General features: G+C 42.3%; 1 protein-coding gene across 3 annotated transcripts; it reads left to right on the top strand.

The window, feature by feature from the left end:
* The first annotated feature begins 13,909 nt into the window (after positions 1-13,909).
* On the top strand, positions 13,910-17,227 carry LOC125543530 (kinetochore protein SPC25 homolog). Of its 3 annotated transcripts, none has more exons than XM_048706908.2 (8): positions 13,910-14,242; positions 14,419-14,484; positions 14,598-14,744; positions 14,907-15,023; positions 15,113-15,202; positions 15,299-15,424; positions 15,862-16,076; positions 16,798-17,227. In XM_048706908.2, exons 1-8 carry the CDS (start codon positions 14,077-14,079, stop codon positions 16,819-16,821), a joined length of 951 nt encoding a protein of 316 aa, XP_048562865.2. In that variant the 5' UTR covers positions 13,910-14,076; the 3' UTR covers positions 16,822-17,227. The 3 variants fall into 3 exon arrangements, with proteins under 3 accessions (XP_048562865.2, XP_087401004.1, XP_087401009.1); XM_087544878.1 differs by having other exon boundaries at positions 13,911-14,242; positions 15,302-15,424; XM_087544883.1 differs by lacking the exon at positions 15,113-15,202 and having other exon boundaries at positions 13,911-14,242; positions 15,302-15,424.
* The last annotated feature ends 163 nt before the right edge of the window (positions 17,228-17,390 follow it).

Raw genomic sequence — 17,390 nt, 5'->3', positions numbered from 1 at the left:
CCGCCGCCTCGCGAACCATTCGATTGCGTGACACGCGCCATTCAATCCTCCTCTCTAATTTCCTGCAGTAATGTTCTTATTGCAAGATCTGGTCTTCTTTGATTTCCTGCAACAAGACCTTTGTTGCGAAACCTCATCTTCTACAATTTTCTGCAACAAGACCCATGTTGCAAAACCTCTTCTTCTTTAGTTTTCTACAACAAGACCCTTAGAAAAATTGCAATAACATCTCCCACCGCATCTAATTTTCTGCAACAACATTTTCACGCGTCTAATTTTTTGCAAAAATATCTTTCATGCGTATAATTTTCCGCAACATCTTTCACGCGTCTAATTTTCTGCAACAAGATCCTTGTTGCAAAAATTAAAACAACATCTTCGCCGCATCTAATTTTCTGCAACAGGGCCCATGTTGCAAAATTTGCAACAGCATCCCCGGCCGCTCGCGTACTTGCGCGGTCTGCCACTATTCTGCAACAACGCTGTTGTTGCGGAGATAACATGGCGCCACAAACACCAGGAGGGCTCGCGCCTGAAGCTTCTGCGCTGCCTAGCGACCCCGCTGCCCGCCGGCGAGCCCTTTCTCCGGCGCCGCGCCTTTCCCCTCCCATGACTTCCCCTCTCTCTCACCTCCATCTCCTTCTCTTCACAGGAACCATGCTAGCGGCAGTCGAGTCCTTCGCCTCCGACTGCTTTCTCGGCGAGCTCGAGCCAAATTCACGCCCGGGGAAGGAAAGATGTGAGTGGCACGGGGAACCGCTTCGCTTGGCAGCGCTGATTCATGAGGAAGGAGATTCGGGAGAAGAGGATAAGGTACGAGGCGAGGCGTGGCTGTTGCAAATAATGTGGTGGTGGGGTCCAGAATGGACGCATGGCATGCAACCGAGACGACGGATGCGAGCGTGATTATCTTTACCGGAAAAAATCCCCACCAGCCGGCTGATTACACGGCCGCCGCTCCGTGCGCTTGACACGTGGCCCACTAGACCACTCATGTTTTCTCCCTCGTCTTATCTCTTCGTCTCTCTCCCTCATCTTATCTCTTCGTCTCTCTCCCTCATCTGATCTCTTTCCCAACCTCTCTGTCCCGTATAAAAGTGCATGACAATGGCGTACATCTCGCCGATGAGTAGGATGGTGAGTGGTCAGAGCTCTAGCGCTCGCCGATGGCATCGCGATGGCGGGAATTGGTGGTGCCACTCGCCCTCATCATCGTCCGGTGGGAGCTCGTGACGAACGACAATGGTCTTTTTTTTTGCAGCGCCCGGTCTGTTGCAAGGAAGATTTCTGCAACATAAGTCATATTGTAAATATTTCTTCTATAACATCGTGTATAAAGGAGAAGACAAAGAAAACAAATCTCATCACCTCAGTTGCACAGTTTTTCTGCAACAATACCTCTGTTACAAAAAAAGTGAAGACAGAAAAATAAATTTCGCAACATGACCAATGTTGCGAAAAAATCTGCAACACAAGACAATCTTTATTACAAGTGTTTCCGCAACAAAATCTCTGTTGCGAAGTAGTGGAAGACGTTTAGCCACTTGATTTTCCCAGATTCTCTAGCTCGCGAGGCGGTGGATCAATTAAAAAGATCCGCCAACCGACGCTTAGCAGCCTGATACGTCTCCAACGTATCTATAATTTTTAATTGTTCCATGCTATATTATATCCTGTTTTGGACATTATTGGGCTTTATTATACACTTTTATATTATTTTTGGGACTAACCTACTAACCGGGGGGCCAGCCCAAAATTGCTGTTTTTTGCCTATTTCAGAGTTTCGCAGAAAAAGAATATCAAACAGAGTCCAAACAGAATGAAACCTTCGGGACGTGATTTTCGGAACAAACGTGATCCAGAGGACTTGGACCCTACGTCAAGAAAGCAACCAGGAAGGCACGAGGTAGGGGGAGCGCCTACCCCCCTCCCCCCAGGCGCGCCCTCCACCCTCGTGGGGCCCACGTTGCTCCACCGACGTACTCCTTCCTCCTATATATACCTACGTACCCCCAAACTACCAGATACGGAGCCAAAAACCTAATTCCACCGCCGCAACCTTTTGTACCCGTGAGATCCCATCTTGGGGCCTTTTCCGGTGCTCTGCTGGAGGGGCATCGATCACGGAGGGCTTCTACATCAACACCATAGCCTCTCCGATGATGTGTGAGTAGTTTACTTCAGACCTTCGGGTCCATAGTTATTAGCTAGATGGCTTCTTCTCTCTTTTTGGATCTCAATACAATGTTCTCCCCCTCTCTTGTGGAGATCTATTCGATGTAATCTTCTTTTGTGGTGTGTTTGTTGAGACCGATGAATTGTGGGTTTATGATCAAGTTTATCTATGAACAATATTTGAATCTTCTCTGAATTCTTTTATGTATGATTGGTTATCTTTGCAAGTCTCTTCGAGTTATCAGTTTGGTTTGGCCTACTAGATTGATCTTTCTTGCAATGGGAGAAGTGCTTAGCTTTGGGTTCAATCTTGCGGTGTCCTTTCCCAGTGACAGTAGAGGCAGCAAGGCACGTATTGTATTGTTGCCATCGAGGATAACAAGATGGGGTTTATATCATATTGCATGAGTTTATTCCTCTACATCACGTAATCTTATTTAAGGCGTTACTCTGTTCTTTTGAACTTAATACTTTAGATGCATGCTGGATAGCGGTCGATGTGTGGAGTAATAGTAGTAGATGCAGGCAGGAGTCGGTCTACTTGTCTCGGATGTGATTCCTATATACATGATCATACCTAGATATTCTCATAACTATGCTCAATTCTGTCAATTGCTCAACAGTAATTTGTTTACCCACCGTAATACTTATGCTCTCGGGAGAAGCCACTAGTGAAACCTATGGCCCCCGGGTCTATTTTCCATCATATTAATCTTCCGTCAACAAGCTATTTCTTTTGCCGTTTTATTTTGCTTTATTTACTTTGCATCTTTATCATAAAAATACCAAAAATATTATCTTATCATATCTATCAGATCTCACTTTCGTAAGTGACCGTGAAGGGATTGACAACCCCTTTATTGCGTTGGTTGCGAGGATTTTATTTGTTTGTGTAGGTGCGAGGGACTCGCGTGTGGCCTCCTACTGGATTGATACCTTGGTTCTCAAAAACTGAGGGAAATACTTACGCTACTTTGCTACATCATCCTTTTTTCTTCAAGGGAAAACCAACGCAGTGCTCAAGAGGTAGCAAGAAGGATTTCTGGCGCCGTTGCCGGGGAGTGTACGCAAAAGTCAACATACCAAGTACCCATCACAAACCCTTATCTCCCGCATTACATTATTTGCCATTTGTCTCTCGTTTTCCTCTCCCCCACTTCACCCTTGCCGTTTTATTTGCCCTCTCTCTCTCCGTCCTCCTTCTCTTTCCCTATTTGCCTCGTTTTGCCCATTTCTTGTTTGCTTGTGTGTTGGATTGCTTGCCTGTCACGATGGCTCAAGATAATACTAAATTGTGTGACTTTACCAATACCAACAACAATGATTTTATTAGCACTCCGATTGCTCCTCTTACCGATGCTGAATCTTGTGAAATTAATGCTGCTTTGTTGAATCTTGTCATGAAAGATCCGTTTTCCGGCCTTCCTAGTGAAGATGTTGCTACCCATCTAAACAACTTTGTTGATTTGTGTGATATGCAAAAGAAGAAAGATGTGGATAATTATATTGTTAAATTGAGGCTATTTCCGTTTTCGCTTAGAGATCGTGCTAAAGCTTGGTTTTCGTCTTTGCCTAAAAATAGTATTGATTCATGGAATAAGTGCAAAGATGCTTTTATCTCTAAGTATTTTCCTCCCGCTAAGATCATCTCTCTTAGAAACGATATTATGAATTTTAAGCAACTTGATCATGAACATGTTGCACAATCTTGGGAGAGGATGAAATTAATGATACGTAATTGCCCTACACATGGTTTGAATCTTTGGATGATTATACAAAACTTTTATGCTGGATTGAATTTTGCTTCTAGAAATCTTTTAGATTCGGCCGCGGGAGGAACTTTTATGGAAATCACTTTAGGAGAAGCTACAAAACTCCTAGATAATATTATGGTTAATTATTCTCAATGGCACACCGAAAGATCTACTCATAAAAAAGTGCATGCAATTGAAGAGATTAATGTTTTGAGTGGAAAGATGGATGAACTTATGAAATTGTTTGCTAACAAGAGTGCTCCTACTGATCCTAATGATATGCCTTTGTCTACCTTGATTGAGAATAATAATGAATCTATGGATGTGAATTTTGTTGGTAGGAACAATTTTGGTAATAACGCGCATGGAAGTAATTTTAGTTCTAGGCCGTTCCCTAGTAATTCCTCTAATAATTATGGTAATTCCTACAACAATTCCTATGGAAATTATAATAAGATTCCCTCTGATTTTGAATCTAATATTAAAGAATTTATTACCTCGCAAAAGAGTTTCAATGCTTTGGTTGAAGAAAAATTGCTTAAGATTGCTGAGTTGCCTAGGAACGTTGATAGAATTTCTCTTGATGTTGATTCTTTGAAACTTAGATCTATTCCACCTAAGCATGATATCAATGAGTCTCTCAAAGCCATGAGAATTTCCATTGATGAGTGCAAAGAAAGAACTGCTAGGATGCCTGCTAAGAAAGATTGCTTTATAAAAGCGTGTTCTTCTAGTTTCCATGAAAATAAAGATGAAGATCTAAAAGTTATTGATGTGTCCCCTATTAAATCTTTGTTTTGCAATATGAATCTTGATAATGATGGGACTGAATATGATCCACCTTTACCTAGAAGGCGTTCCAAAAATTCGGAGTCTTTAGATCTTGATGCTAAAATTGTTAAAAGTGGGATTGAAGAGGTCAAAACTTTAAATATCAATGAACCCACTATTTTGGATTCCAAGGAATTTAATTATGATAATTGCTCTTTGATAGATTGTATTTCCTTATTGCAATCCGTGTTAAATTCTCCTCATGCTTATAGTCAAAATAAAGCTTTTACTAAACATATCGTTGATGCTTTGATGCAATCTTATGAAGAAAAACTTGAGTTGGAAGTTTCTATCCCTAGAAAACTTTATGATGAGTGGGAACCTACAATAAAAATTAAAATTAAAGATCATGAGTGCTATCCTTTGTGTGATTTGGGTGCTAGTGTTTCCACGATTCCAAAGACTTTGTGTGATTTGCTAGGTTTCCGTGAATTTTGATGATTGCTCTTTAAATTTGCACTTTGCTGATTCCACTATTAAGAAACCTATGGGAAGAATTAATGATGTTCTTATTGTTGCAAATAGGAATTATGTACCCGTAGATTTTATTGTTCTTGATATAGATTGCAACCCTTCATGTCCTATTATTGTTGGTATACCTTTCCTTAGAACGATTGGTGCAATTATTGATATGAATGAAGGGAATATTAGATTCCAATTTCCGTTAAGGAAAGGCATGGAACACTTCCCTAGAAAGAAAATAAAATTCGGAAATGTTAACGCCCACACGTGTGGGCGTTTGCATCTCGCCCACACGCGTGGATCCGTGTCCGTTCGTGAGCGCACGAATCTTGGCATGTTTCTAGTGCCACGTAGGACTGGCCTGGTGTGTGGGCGTTCAGCCGGTCGCCCACACGGCCGTTTCACCACACAGGAGGGGCTGGTGTGTGTGGGCGTTCAGCAGTTCGCCCACACGCCACTTTGCACGCACACACAAGGGCTAGTGTGTGGGCATTTGGCATCTTGCCTGCACGCCCTTCTCCTCTCCCACACCCAAGCTGCTAGTTGCCATGTGTTTTTGCACTGCACATGGCAACTGCCCCTAGTGTGCTTTTATAAGCAGGTGGCAACTCTCTTTTTTTACCCAAATTTGCCATGTGTTTTGCAGGGTACATGGCAACTGCCTAGTGTGCACGTAAGCAGATGGCAACTCTCTTTTACCGGGTTGCCATATGTTTTTGCATGGTACATGGCAACTGCCCTAACGTGCATGTACATGGCAACTGCCCTAACGTGCACGTAAGCAGATGGCAACTCTTCCTTTTTACATGGCAACTGCCCTAGCATGCTTGTGAGCACATGGCAACTCTCTCAACTGCCTAGTGTTAGTATGTGGCAACTCCTAAAGTTATGAAATCATGACAACTACATTAGATCAGACCATACATGGCAACTGCAGTTGAGCAACCATGGCAACTGCAGTTGTCCGACATGGCAACCATAGTTCAGCGACATGGCAACTGCAATTAAACGAACATGGACGAGGGTCTGGACCATGGCAACTGCGGGCGCGCGGTGACCGTGACGCGTGGCGTGCGGGACCAGGAGGTACGAGGCCTGACATATGGGCGCGTGGGCGTTATCAACTTCGCCCACACGCACGCGTGTGAGAGGGATCGGGAGGGAAAAAAGAGACGTGTGGGCGCTAATTGTTTTGCCCACACGTAGGTGTGTGGGCTGTTCCTCTTATACACGACACAAAATGTGTGGGCGGACTCCCTAACACCCACACGTGTGGCACTTATCGGCGTCCATAAAATTACCTTATGAATCTATTATGAGAGCCACTTATGGATTGCCTACCAAAGATGGCAATACCTAGATCTATCTTCGCTTTTATGCCTAGCTAGGGGCGTTAAACGATAGCGCTTGTTGGGAGGCAACCCAATTTTATTTTTATTCCTTGCTTTTTGCTCCTGTTTAGTAATAAATAATTTATCTATCCTCTGTTCTGGTTGTGTTTTTTGTGTTTAATTAGTGTTTGTGCCAAGTAGAACCGTTGGGAAGACTTGGGGAAAGTCTTTTTGATCTTGCTGTAAAAAACAGAAACTTTAGCGCTTACGAGAACTGCTGCCATTTTTATTTAGAAGGTGCTATTTAGTTAATTATTTTTGAATATGATTAATAGATAAATTCCTCACATCCAGCAATTTATTTTATAATTTTATGAGTTCCATAAGTATACTTCTGATCCACATTACTACAGACTGTTCTATTTTTGACAGATTCTGTTTTCTATGTGTTGTTTGCTTATTTTGATGAATCTATGAGTAGTATCGGAGGGTATGAACCATAGATAAGTTATAATACAGTAGATATTACACAAATATGAATTTAGAATGAGTTCATTACAGTACCTTGAAGTGATGTTTCATTTTCTTTCGCTAACGGAGCTCACGAAATTTTCTACTTTAAGTTTTGCATTGTGAAGTTTTCAAGTTTTGGGTAAAAGATTTGATGGATTATGGAACAAGGAGTGGCAAGAGCCTAAGCTTGGGGATGCCCATGGCACCCCAAGATAATCTATGGACACGTAAAAGCCAAAGCTTGGGGATGCCCCGGAAGGCATCCCCTCTTTCGTCTACTTCCATTGGTAACTTTACTTGGAGCTATATTTTTATTCACCACATGATATGTGTTTTGCTTGGAGCATCTTGTATTATTTGAGTCTTTATTTGTTAGTTTACCACAATCATCCTTGCTGTACACATCTTTTGAGAGAGACTCACATGATTTGAAAATTATTAGAATACTCTATGTGCTTCACTTATATCTTTCGAGCTATATAGTTTTTGCTCTAGTGCTTCACTTATATCTTTTAGAGCACGGTGGTGGATTTGTTTTATAGAAACAATTGTTCTCTCATGCTTCACTTAGATTATTTTGAGAGTCCTACAAAACAGCGTGGTAATTTGCTTTAATCATGATAGGCATTCAAGATTAGTAATTTTTTTCTTATGAGTGTGTTGAATACTATGAGAAGTTTGATACTTGATAATTATTTTGAGATATGGAGATGGTGATATTAGAGTCATGCTAGTTGAGTAGTTGTGAATTTGAGGAATACTTGTGTTGAAGTTTGTGATTCCCGTGGCATGCACGTATGGTGAACCGTTATGTGATGCAGTCAGAGCATGATTTATTTATTGATTGTCTTCCTTATGAGTGGCGGTCGGGGACGAGCTATGGTCTTTTCCTACCAATCTACCCCCCTAGGAGCATGCGCATAATACTTTGCTTCGATATCTTGTAGATTTTTTCAATAAGTATATGAGTTCTTTAGGACTAATGTTGAGTTCATGTATTATATGCACTTTCTTCCTTCCACCATTGCTAGCCTCTCTAATACCGCGCACTTTTTTTCGCCGGTATCATAAACCCACCAAATACCTTCCTCAAAAGAGCCACCATACCTACCTATCATGGCATTTTCATAGCCATTCCGAGATATATTGCCATGCAACTTATCACTGTTCCGTTTATTATGACACGCTCCATCATTGTCATATTGCTTTGCATGATCATGTAGTTGACATTGTATTTGTGGCAAAGCCACCGTTCATAATTCTTTCATACATGTCACTCTTGATTCATTGCATATCCCGGTACACCTCCAGAGGCATTCACATAGAGTCATATTTTGTTCTAAGTATCGAGTTGTAATTGTTGAGTTGTAAGTAAATAAAAGTGTGATGATCATCATTTTTAGAGCATTGTCCCAAGTGAGGAAAGGATGATGGAGACTATGATTCCCGCACAAGTCGGGATGAGACTCCAGACTAAAAAAAGAGGCCATAAAAAAGGCCCAAATAAAAAAATGAGAGAAAAAGAGAGAAGGGACAATGCTACTATCCTTTTACCACACTTGTGCTTCAAAGTAGCACCATGATCTTCATGATAGAGAGTCTCCTATGATATCACTTTCATATACTAGTGGGAATTTTTCATTATAGAACTTGGCTTGTATATTCCAATGATGGGCTTCCTCAAAATGCCCCAGGTCTTTGTGAGCAAGCGAGTTGGATGCACACCCACTTAGTTGTTGAGCTTTCATATACTTATAGCTCTAGTGCATCCGTTGCATGGCAATCCCTACTCACTCACATTGATATCTATTAATGGGTATCTTCATAACCCATTGATACGCCTAGTTGATGTGAGACTATCTTCTCCTCTTTTGTCTTCTCCACAACCACCATTCTATTCCACATATAGTGCTATATCTATGGCTCACACTCATGTATTGCGTGAAGATTGAAAAAGTTTGAGAACACCAAAAGTATGAAACAATTGCTTGGCTTGTCATCGGGGTTGTGCATGATTTAAATACTTTGTGTGATGAATATAGAGCATAGCCAGACTATATGTTTTGTAGCGATAACTTTCTTTGGCCATGTTATTTTGAGAAGACATAATTGCTTAGTTAGTATGCTTGAAGTATTATTATTTTTATGTCAATATTAAACTTTAGTCTTGAAACTTTCGGATCTGAATATTCATACCACAATTAAGAGAATTACATTGAAATTATGCCAAGTAACATTCCACATTAAAAATTCTGTTTTTATCATTTACCTACTCGAGGACGAGCAGGAATTAAAGCTTGGGGATGCTTGATACGTCTCCAACGTATCTATAATTTTTTATTGTTCCATGCTATATTATATTCTGTTTTGGACATTATTGGGCTTTATTATAAACTTTTATATTATTTTTGGGACTAACCTACTAACCGGGGGCCCAACCCAGAATTGCTGTTTTTTTTGCCTATTTCAGAGTTTCGCAGAAAAAGAATATCAAACAGAGTCCAAACGGAATGAAACCTTCGGGAACGTGATTTTCGGAACGAACGTGATCCAGAGGACTTGGACCCTATGTCAAGAAAGCAACCAGGAAGGCACGAGGTAGGGAGGCGCGCCCTCCACCCTCGTGGGGCCCAAGTTGCTTCACCGACGTACTCCTTCCTCCTATATATACCTACGTACCCCCAAACTATCAGATACAGAGCCAAAAACCTAATTCCACCGCCACAACCTTCTGTACCTGTGAGATCCCATCTTGGGGCCTTTTCCGGAGCTCCACCAGAGGGGGCATCGATCACGGAGGGCTTCTACATCAACACCATAGCCTCTCCGATGATGTGTGAGTAGTTTACTTCAGACCTTCGGGTCCATAGTTATTAGCTAGATGGCTTCTTCTCTCTTTTTGGATCTCAATACAATGTTCTCCCCCTCTCTTGTGGAGATCTATTCGATGTAATCTTCTTTTGTGGTGTGTTTGTTGAGACCGATGAATTGTGGGTTTATGATCAAGTTTATCTATGAACAATATTTGAATCTTCTCTGAATTCTTTTATGTATGATTGGTTATCTTTGCAAGTCTCTTCGAGTTATCAGTTTGGTTTGGCCTACTAGATTGATCTTTCTTGCAATGGGAGAAGTGCTTAGCTTTGGGTTCAATCTTGCGGTGTCCTTTCCCAGTGACAGTAGAGGCAGCAAGGCACGTATTGTATTGTTGCCATCGAGGATAACAAGATGGGGTTTATATCATATTGCATGAGTTTATTCCTCTACATCACGTAATCTTACTTAAGGCGTTACTCTGTTCTTTTGAACTTAATACTTTAGATGCATGCTGGATAGCGGTCGATGTGTGGAGTAATAGTAGTAGATGCAGGCAGGAGTCGGTCTACTTGTCTCGGACGTGATGTCTATATACATGATCATACCTAGATATTCTCATAACTATGCTCAATTCTGTCAATTGCTCAACAGTAATTTGTTTACCCACCGTAACACTTATGCTCTCGGGAGAAGCCACTAGTGAAACCTATGGCCCCCGGGTCTATTTTCCATCATATTAATCTTCCGTCAACAAGCTATTTCTTTTGTTGTTTTATTTTGCTTTATTTACTTTGCATCTTTATCATAAAAATACCAAAAATATTATCTTATCATATCTATCAGATCTCACTTTCATAAGTGACCGTGAAGGGATTGACAACCCCTTTATTACGTTGGTTGCGAGGATTTTATTTGTTTGTGTAGGTGCGAGGGACTCGTGCGTGGCCTCCTACTGGATTGATAACTTAGTTCTCAAAAACTGAGGGGAATACTTGCGCTACTTTGCTACATCACCCTTTTTTCTTCAAGGGAAAACCAACGCAGTGCTCAAGAGGTAGCACAACCTTTATTTACTCATCTATCAACGAATAGTACTCTCCATTTTTATTTACTCTGCGTATTAGGTTTAACCGAAGTCAAATTTCGTAAAGTTTGACCAGGTTTATAAAAAAAAATTAAACATTTACCATAACAAATCTATATGATCTGAATCTAAAAGTACATTCAATAATGAATCGAATGGTATTGATTTATTATTGTATATGTCGATATTTTTGTTTATAAACTTTGTCAAAGTTTAGAAATCTTGACTTTGACCAAAGCGGAGGGAGTATAAAATATAAGATGCCTTAGAGACTTGAGTAGATCATATCAAATTCAAGTAGCCCAAATATAAGAGTTAATTACATAAACTTGCTTTGCGGGTATATTTTCATACACAAACTTTCAGATAACCGAACACTTTCCGAAAAAATTATTTTAGATAAGCATAACACTTTCAGATAATCAAAACCGAAACTGCCGACGGTGCCCATAACACATATAGCTTAACTGAAGCTTTTAAACTACCATTGATTAACTCACAATAAGAGAAGCAGACCATAAACACTTTAGGAACAGAACATGGATGAGCATAACAGAGCACGACGACCCACTCGTCGTCTTTTGGAGTCTGATCAACGACATCTCGTGCATCGCTCCCGCTTGCCTCAATGTCATGCGCACTCGACGACCACGACAACGGAGACGATATGCTGACTGTGTCACCCTCTTTTCTTCCTCTGCTGCCACAAATAGGTACATGGTTCGACCTGAGTGCGCAATTGGTCTGCCATGAAGACGCACCCTAGTTTCTACACTCGGGAGCGGCGTTGTTGTTTTTTTGGCCACATGACGTCATGCTTCTGTGGTCGCGCGCATTGTTTTCTCGCAAGCGGTGTCGTCAAAGACCATTTGTATCGCATTAGATAGGACACATGCCGATCTCGCGGCCCATTTGGCTTGTTATGACGGTGTGAAATGATGTCTACATCATTGTGGCATACTGCAGCTCACCCTGTCGATACATCAGCAGCTCGGCGGTGGCTCCTCCATGTCATCATAGTCGGCATTTCTACCACCCATCACCACACACATCATCGTGCACGAACAACTGAACCTGCTCATCGTGGGTGAGCTTGGGAGCCGTCGGCATAAGTGCAACTGGTGTATCTGGCGCTCTATCGCCAGCGTAAGTGTGGTTGGCGCACTTGCTCCTTCAGGTGATCAATGTCCCATAAACGCTGCCATAACTGGTAGCTTCTAGCAAATCATGCAGGTGTGGATAGGAAAAATTTATGAATTAGGGCAAAATCAAATAAATTTTTTTATACCAAACTTTTATACTTATTTTTTTATCATACAACAATATTAAAGAGTATACATTTTATTATTTAGTTGGTAATAACCAATGTTTTTCTTATCGGTTGTAACATATGTCACAGATCACTTTATTTATGCTAAATTTAAATTAGTGATATAACATAAGTTATATTTTAAAAAAATTGTGTGACAATTCCACAAATTATATATTGCATATTTACATATTTGTATGCATGTGCATATGTTCATTTATAATTTAGTTTAATTAAATATTATGTTATAAGTTTTAAAATAATAATATCCAACTAATATCTTATAGTGGTTTGTAGTGTATTATTAGATGTTCATATTTCTAGAACCTTATAGAGTATAAATTGCACCATTTGTAAATGTATTGCAAGTTAGATTCGATAATATGTTCAACATATGTGATGCCGTTAAGGCTTGTGCGGGAACCTAGGCGCACATTCACCCTTGATGGGACGTGACATAAGTGGGTCTCTAGCCTACCCCCTCACAACACTTTTACCATAATATCAGAGGCGACACATGGTCTTGTGAGGCCATCTAATGAGACTGGTTTGACTTGTCAGAGCTAGCCGGACGACCTTTTACTACACGACGTGGAAACTTAGCCTGCTAAGCAGTTGGCTGAACGGAAAGCCCTTCTTGTGCGTAGGTTGGCAAATACCTTCAACATTTCCAAGACTAAGGTGATTTACGTCACCTCAGAGGTGGCCCGGCTGTGAGATGACTCGAGGGAAGTTTTGTTGAACCAACTTCAAGGATGCGATCAAAGACAGCGTGCAACTGATATGACCTAGGTGCGACCAAGCTTGAAGATTAGTTCAGGGGCTACTGTTGATTTCCCGGTTGAGGGGGTCTGTGCCACGTCAGTCCCCGGCCTGATGGGCCAGGCTGTGGACCCCTAAGTCTTCAGTCCCGGGCCATATCAGGCGGCCCATGATGAATTCTATAGAGACGTTGGCGGACTTGACATACAAGACTATAAGACGGGGCCATGAAGAAATCTACCGCCACCTACATAGCCGACTAGAATATGTAACCCTACAACCATCAGTGCACTATATAAGCTAAGGGTTGGCTAGTAGATAGACAAAGTACAATCTCTTGGTATTTTACATGTATTTTGTGCACACTCCCACACAAATAAGTACACGCAGGATGCTAGGTATTATCTCCTCCGGAGAGTCCGAACCTAGGTAAAACCATGCTTCTGTTACCAACGTGCCAAACCGCCTAGTTAAGGTACCCTGTCGAAGGATCTGCTAGATTTAGCTCAGAGGCACGAGAAGAAGAAATCATGACATGATACTCACCTCAACAAATAAAAGAACAACCACTCGGTAGCCAATACTTTAATGGTCCTTTCTCTCACTCGAGTCCCCTTGAGACTCGCCTCAATAAAGTCCTTCCGCTTTCATTCTCATCCACCAGCCGAGGCAAAATGGAGTGGGGAGTGGTTTCATCCTCAGCGACAGTGAGACGGTATAAAGGATACTCCTGGGCCTGAACTCATGTTAAAAAACAAATATGAAAGAAAAGTGAATTTTGCAATTAGGTTCTCTCTCACTGCATGGCGGGCCCACGAAGAGATTGGCAAAGAGAACTGCTTAAACCCTGGGAGGGGCAAAACCGGGAATACCCCCAAAACAGAGAGAAGCGAGGCGGGGTTGGTTGGTGTGTCCCACTTCAACAACCTTCAGCAGAGAGCAGCGGGCGGGGTTGGTTGGTGTGTCTCACCGTCGGCGCCTTGCTCTCCTCGCCGGCGGCCCAAGGCCCTCTGCCGCCGCGAGGATACGGCGGCAGGTATGGACCAGCCGCGGTCGAGGATGGCGGAGGACCTGGCGGCGCAGCGGGCGGCGTGCGAGCGGCGGATCTCCGCCGGCCGAGACCGCTTCGCCTCCGCCTCGGCGGCCGTCCGCACCGCCGCCCTCTCCGCCCGATCCGGCGCCCGCCAGTTCCACTCCCGCCGAGGCACGCCCCCCTCCCTCCCCCCTCGTCTCAGTCCAAACTGAAAACCCCAATCTTTCTCCAAGGGGCCCTCTTTCCAGCCGGCGAAACGAAATGCGCCAAATGCGGGCGAAATCCTTCAGATTTCGGACTCGATTAGGCGGTTTTCCCTCCGATTGATGAGATTCTCCGTGTTGCAGAGGACCTCGATGGATTCAAGAAGCGGCTGCGGGACCTGGGAGCTGACCTAGGGCAAGCCCTGTCCGGTAAGTGCAGACTGCAGGCCCTGGAATCTGCACCTTTGCTTTAATGTTGCAATCTGTGCAGTTCTTTGATTGGTTCGTGCTGTGCCTGAAATCTGCGTGTCAAACTTTTGCAGACAAACTACGCGCTGAGTCGAAATGCGAGCGCGTCAGGGAGTCGATTTCAGCCTCGGCTGGTACGAGTGAGCAGCTCAGTAGCCTGATTACCGAGCAAAGGAACAGGAGAGAGTGGCTTGCCACGGTCATATCGAATGTGCTCGAGGGTAACTAAAAAGACTGTTAGTTTGGCATTTGGGGGAGTTATGGTGTTGCCGTATCTTGTCGATACAGCGTGGCTTTATATCTCTTGTCACGCTTGTTTCCTTCATTGAACTGCGCCGACGTAGTTTATATGACACTGATGTAATTCTCACATGCCATGGCAGCTGTCGAGGCTCTTGAAGCAACGAGCGATGAAGATGATACATGGAGGAAAGACATAGAAAAATCTCTATGCTGGTATCAAAACTTGCTTGGCTTCCAGGCTGTCGATGGAGGAGAAGGTAATTGATAATTTGCTGCTATGCTTAAGTGAATTACGTTAACATCATGATTCCTCCTGATTTCCCTACTTTTTTCTTTTCTTCTTAAGGCGTGAAATTTGTATTTGACAAGGTTGACTTGCAAAGTCCTGAGAAGGAGTTTTCATTTTCGTTAAAGTTTGACAGTGATAGATATACCTGTGAGTTGGAATTTCACATGGATTTCGTCTTAAATTTATACCTTATATATTTCGTTTCACATGGTTGGTCGTAAAACACACTCTTTTTATTCGTAGCAGTACTTCGATGTAGTCCACCCGTGGAAGATTCTGAGGAACTGATGAAGGATTTGAACCTCACTAACGATCTAGTCAAGTTTGTAAGAGTAATCCGACAGAGGTTCCAGGCTGCTGCTTTGAATGGTACCAAATATATTTTTCTTTTTTTTTTGTACGAACAAGCATCAAGTTTATAAGCATCTTATATTAGTACAATAAACAATCTGTATTTCCTTACTTTACTTCTGCGTGCTAGTAAGGCGCAATAAGCCTATAAGCTTCATCAGGTCTGTTTTCCCCCAGTAACCATATGAGGCTTATTTCCTGGAACTCCAAACTGTATCTGATGTCAACATTACAGAGATTCTATAAGTTGATGACTTTTTGGTTCTGGCGTTTGAGAATTGCCCAAACCATATGTCAAATGTTCCAAATAATCCAGTGTATGATCTTCACATACAAGACTGGGTCTTCTATTTTCTTTTCATGGAACTGAACCTTCCTTTGCTTGTTTATTCACATAAGCTTTTGTCCTTTGTCATGTAATCTTTAATTTTTTTTTATTTCTTTTTCTTTCACAGGGGATCTTCCTGTAAGCCCATCTGTTTGTTCAGATGCTTCCGCTATACCCATCTCAACTCCGGTGATAAAGTCAGTTGACTCCAGAAGCAAAAATGATAGAGATAGAAGTAATTCTCAAAGTAAGAACAGGAAGCCGGCTCTTCCTGCTAAGAGAAAAGCTTCTGTCCTATCGGCAGCATCTCCTGGTTCTGTGCGTCGCTCCACGCGTTTTGTGGTAACCGTCTGAACACCCCTATTTTCAGTTTAGCATTATCTAGAGGAACATGAAACCTGGAATTCTTAAACTGCCACCCCGTACTTATGATAGCTTTCTATAAATCGGGACCGTCTGGCCTTTGGTCTAGAAAATACTCTGGAGGAAAACAGCTTGTACACCAAAATATCAATTCTGATTATTATTCCCATGTTGCAGATAATACACTAGCAAGTCGGATGTACCTACTTTTTGTTCGATATTGCTTCTTTGCGCATGTGGTTTCCGTGGAGCAAGTAATAAATGTTTCAGAGGGCTAGATCAGTTTCTGCGTATAATGAATCACTGCCAGACTACTCCCTTCATAGGCCTTCCGGAACTTAGAGATTTACCACTAATTGATCTAGCAATGATTTCTCGCTAAATTTTAGAACACCACAAAATTTGGTATGACATAGGGCTAGTATCCTGTCAGTAAGAACGACAAATCTGTGGCCTTCCAGTTTTTGTTGCACTGTTGGATAGCCAGTGTCAGGCAACCAATATTTTCTTTGCAGTGTGCACATTTACTTGGTATTAAGAATAAGGCAATGAAAACTGAGGTGTGGTTTTTCTTGAGAGAAAAAGTGCCATGAAAAACTGGGCTTTATGTACTAATTTCTGTCCAGTTTTGCGCTCTGCTTATGCAAACCTCATACGCAGTTATGCAAATAACACGATTTGCCCCCATTGTTTTGCGCAGGGGAACGAGGGAGTCACCAGCTGATGCGTACCCTGACCTGGCCAAACTAATTCTTAACCGATGATTTGGCCTTGGCCATCCCGCTCTTCCCCCTGTAAACGTCGTTGCGCAGCAGACTCGGCTATTGTTCAATCCCCATTAACTCCCCAAATGCTATTCTTCAGTCCCCTTTAACTAGCACCGATGGCTTGGCTCGCAGAAAGCCTGCGGAATCGTTTGTCGATCGTTTAGAACAGAGTTTGGTGTGGCCTCCGAAGCGTTGGTGTGATTTTGGACATGGTTTTTGTTGCGGGGAGGCTTGGTGCCGAAGGTGGATGTAATTTTGGGTGTGGTTTGCTCTGTCTGCAATGTAGGATCTATTGTTGAGCCTATGTAGTGCCGTGCAATGTTGTTCCCTACCGGTCGAGATCTTCGGCGTATGTTCAGTTCATAGCCATTTCGCCCGCTTGCATCTGTTTATGGCTAATGCCACCATACTTGTGTCGTGCCACACTTTTGTAGTAGCATATAAATTTGTGTTATGCTTTGCCAAAATGGTGACCAGCCTTTTGTTGTTCATATATGTTGATCGTTTGATCTGCAAGAACGGAATC

Source organism: Triticum urartu, chromosome 1A (genome assembly GCF_056163025.1).
Source record: "Triticum urartu cultivar PI428250 chromosome 1A, HENAU_Tu73, whole genome shotgun sequence".
NCBI classification, from domain to species: Eukaryota; Viridiplantae; Streptophyta; class Magnoliopsida; order Poales; family Poaceae; genus Triticum; species Triticum urartu.
The sequence above is the reverse complement of the archived record's forward strand: the minus strand, read 5'-3'. Positions and strand labels throughout refer to the sequence as shown.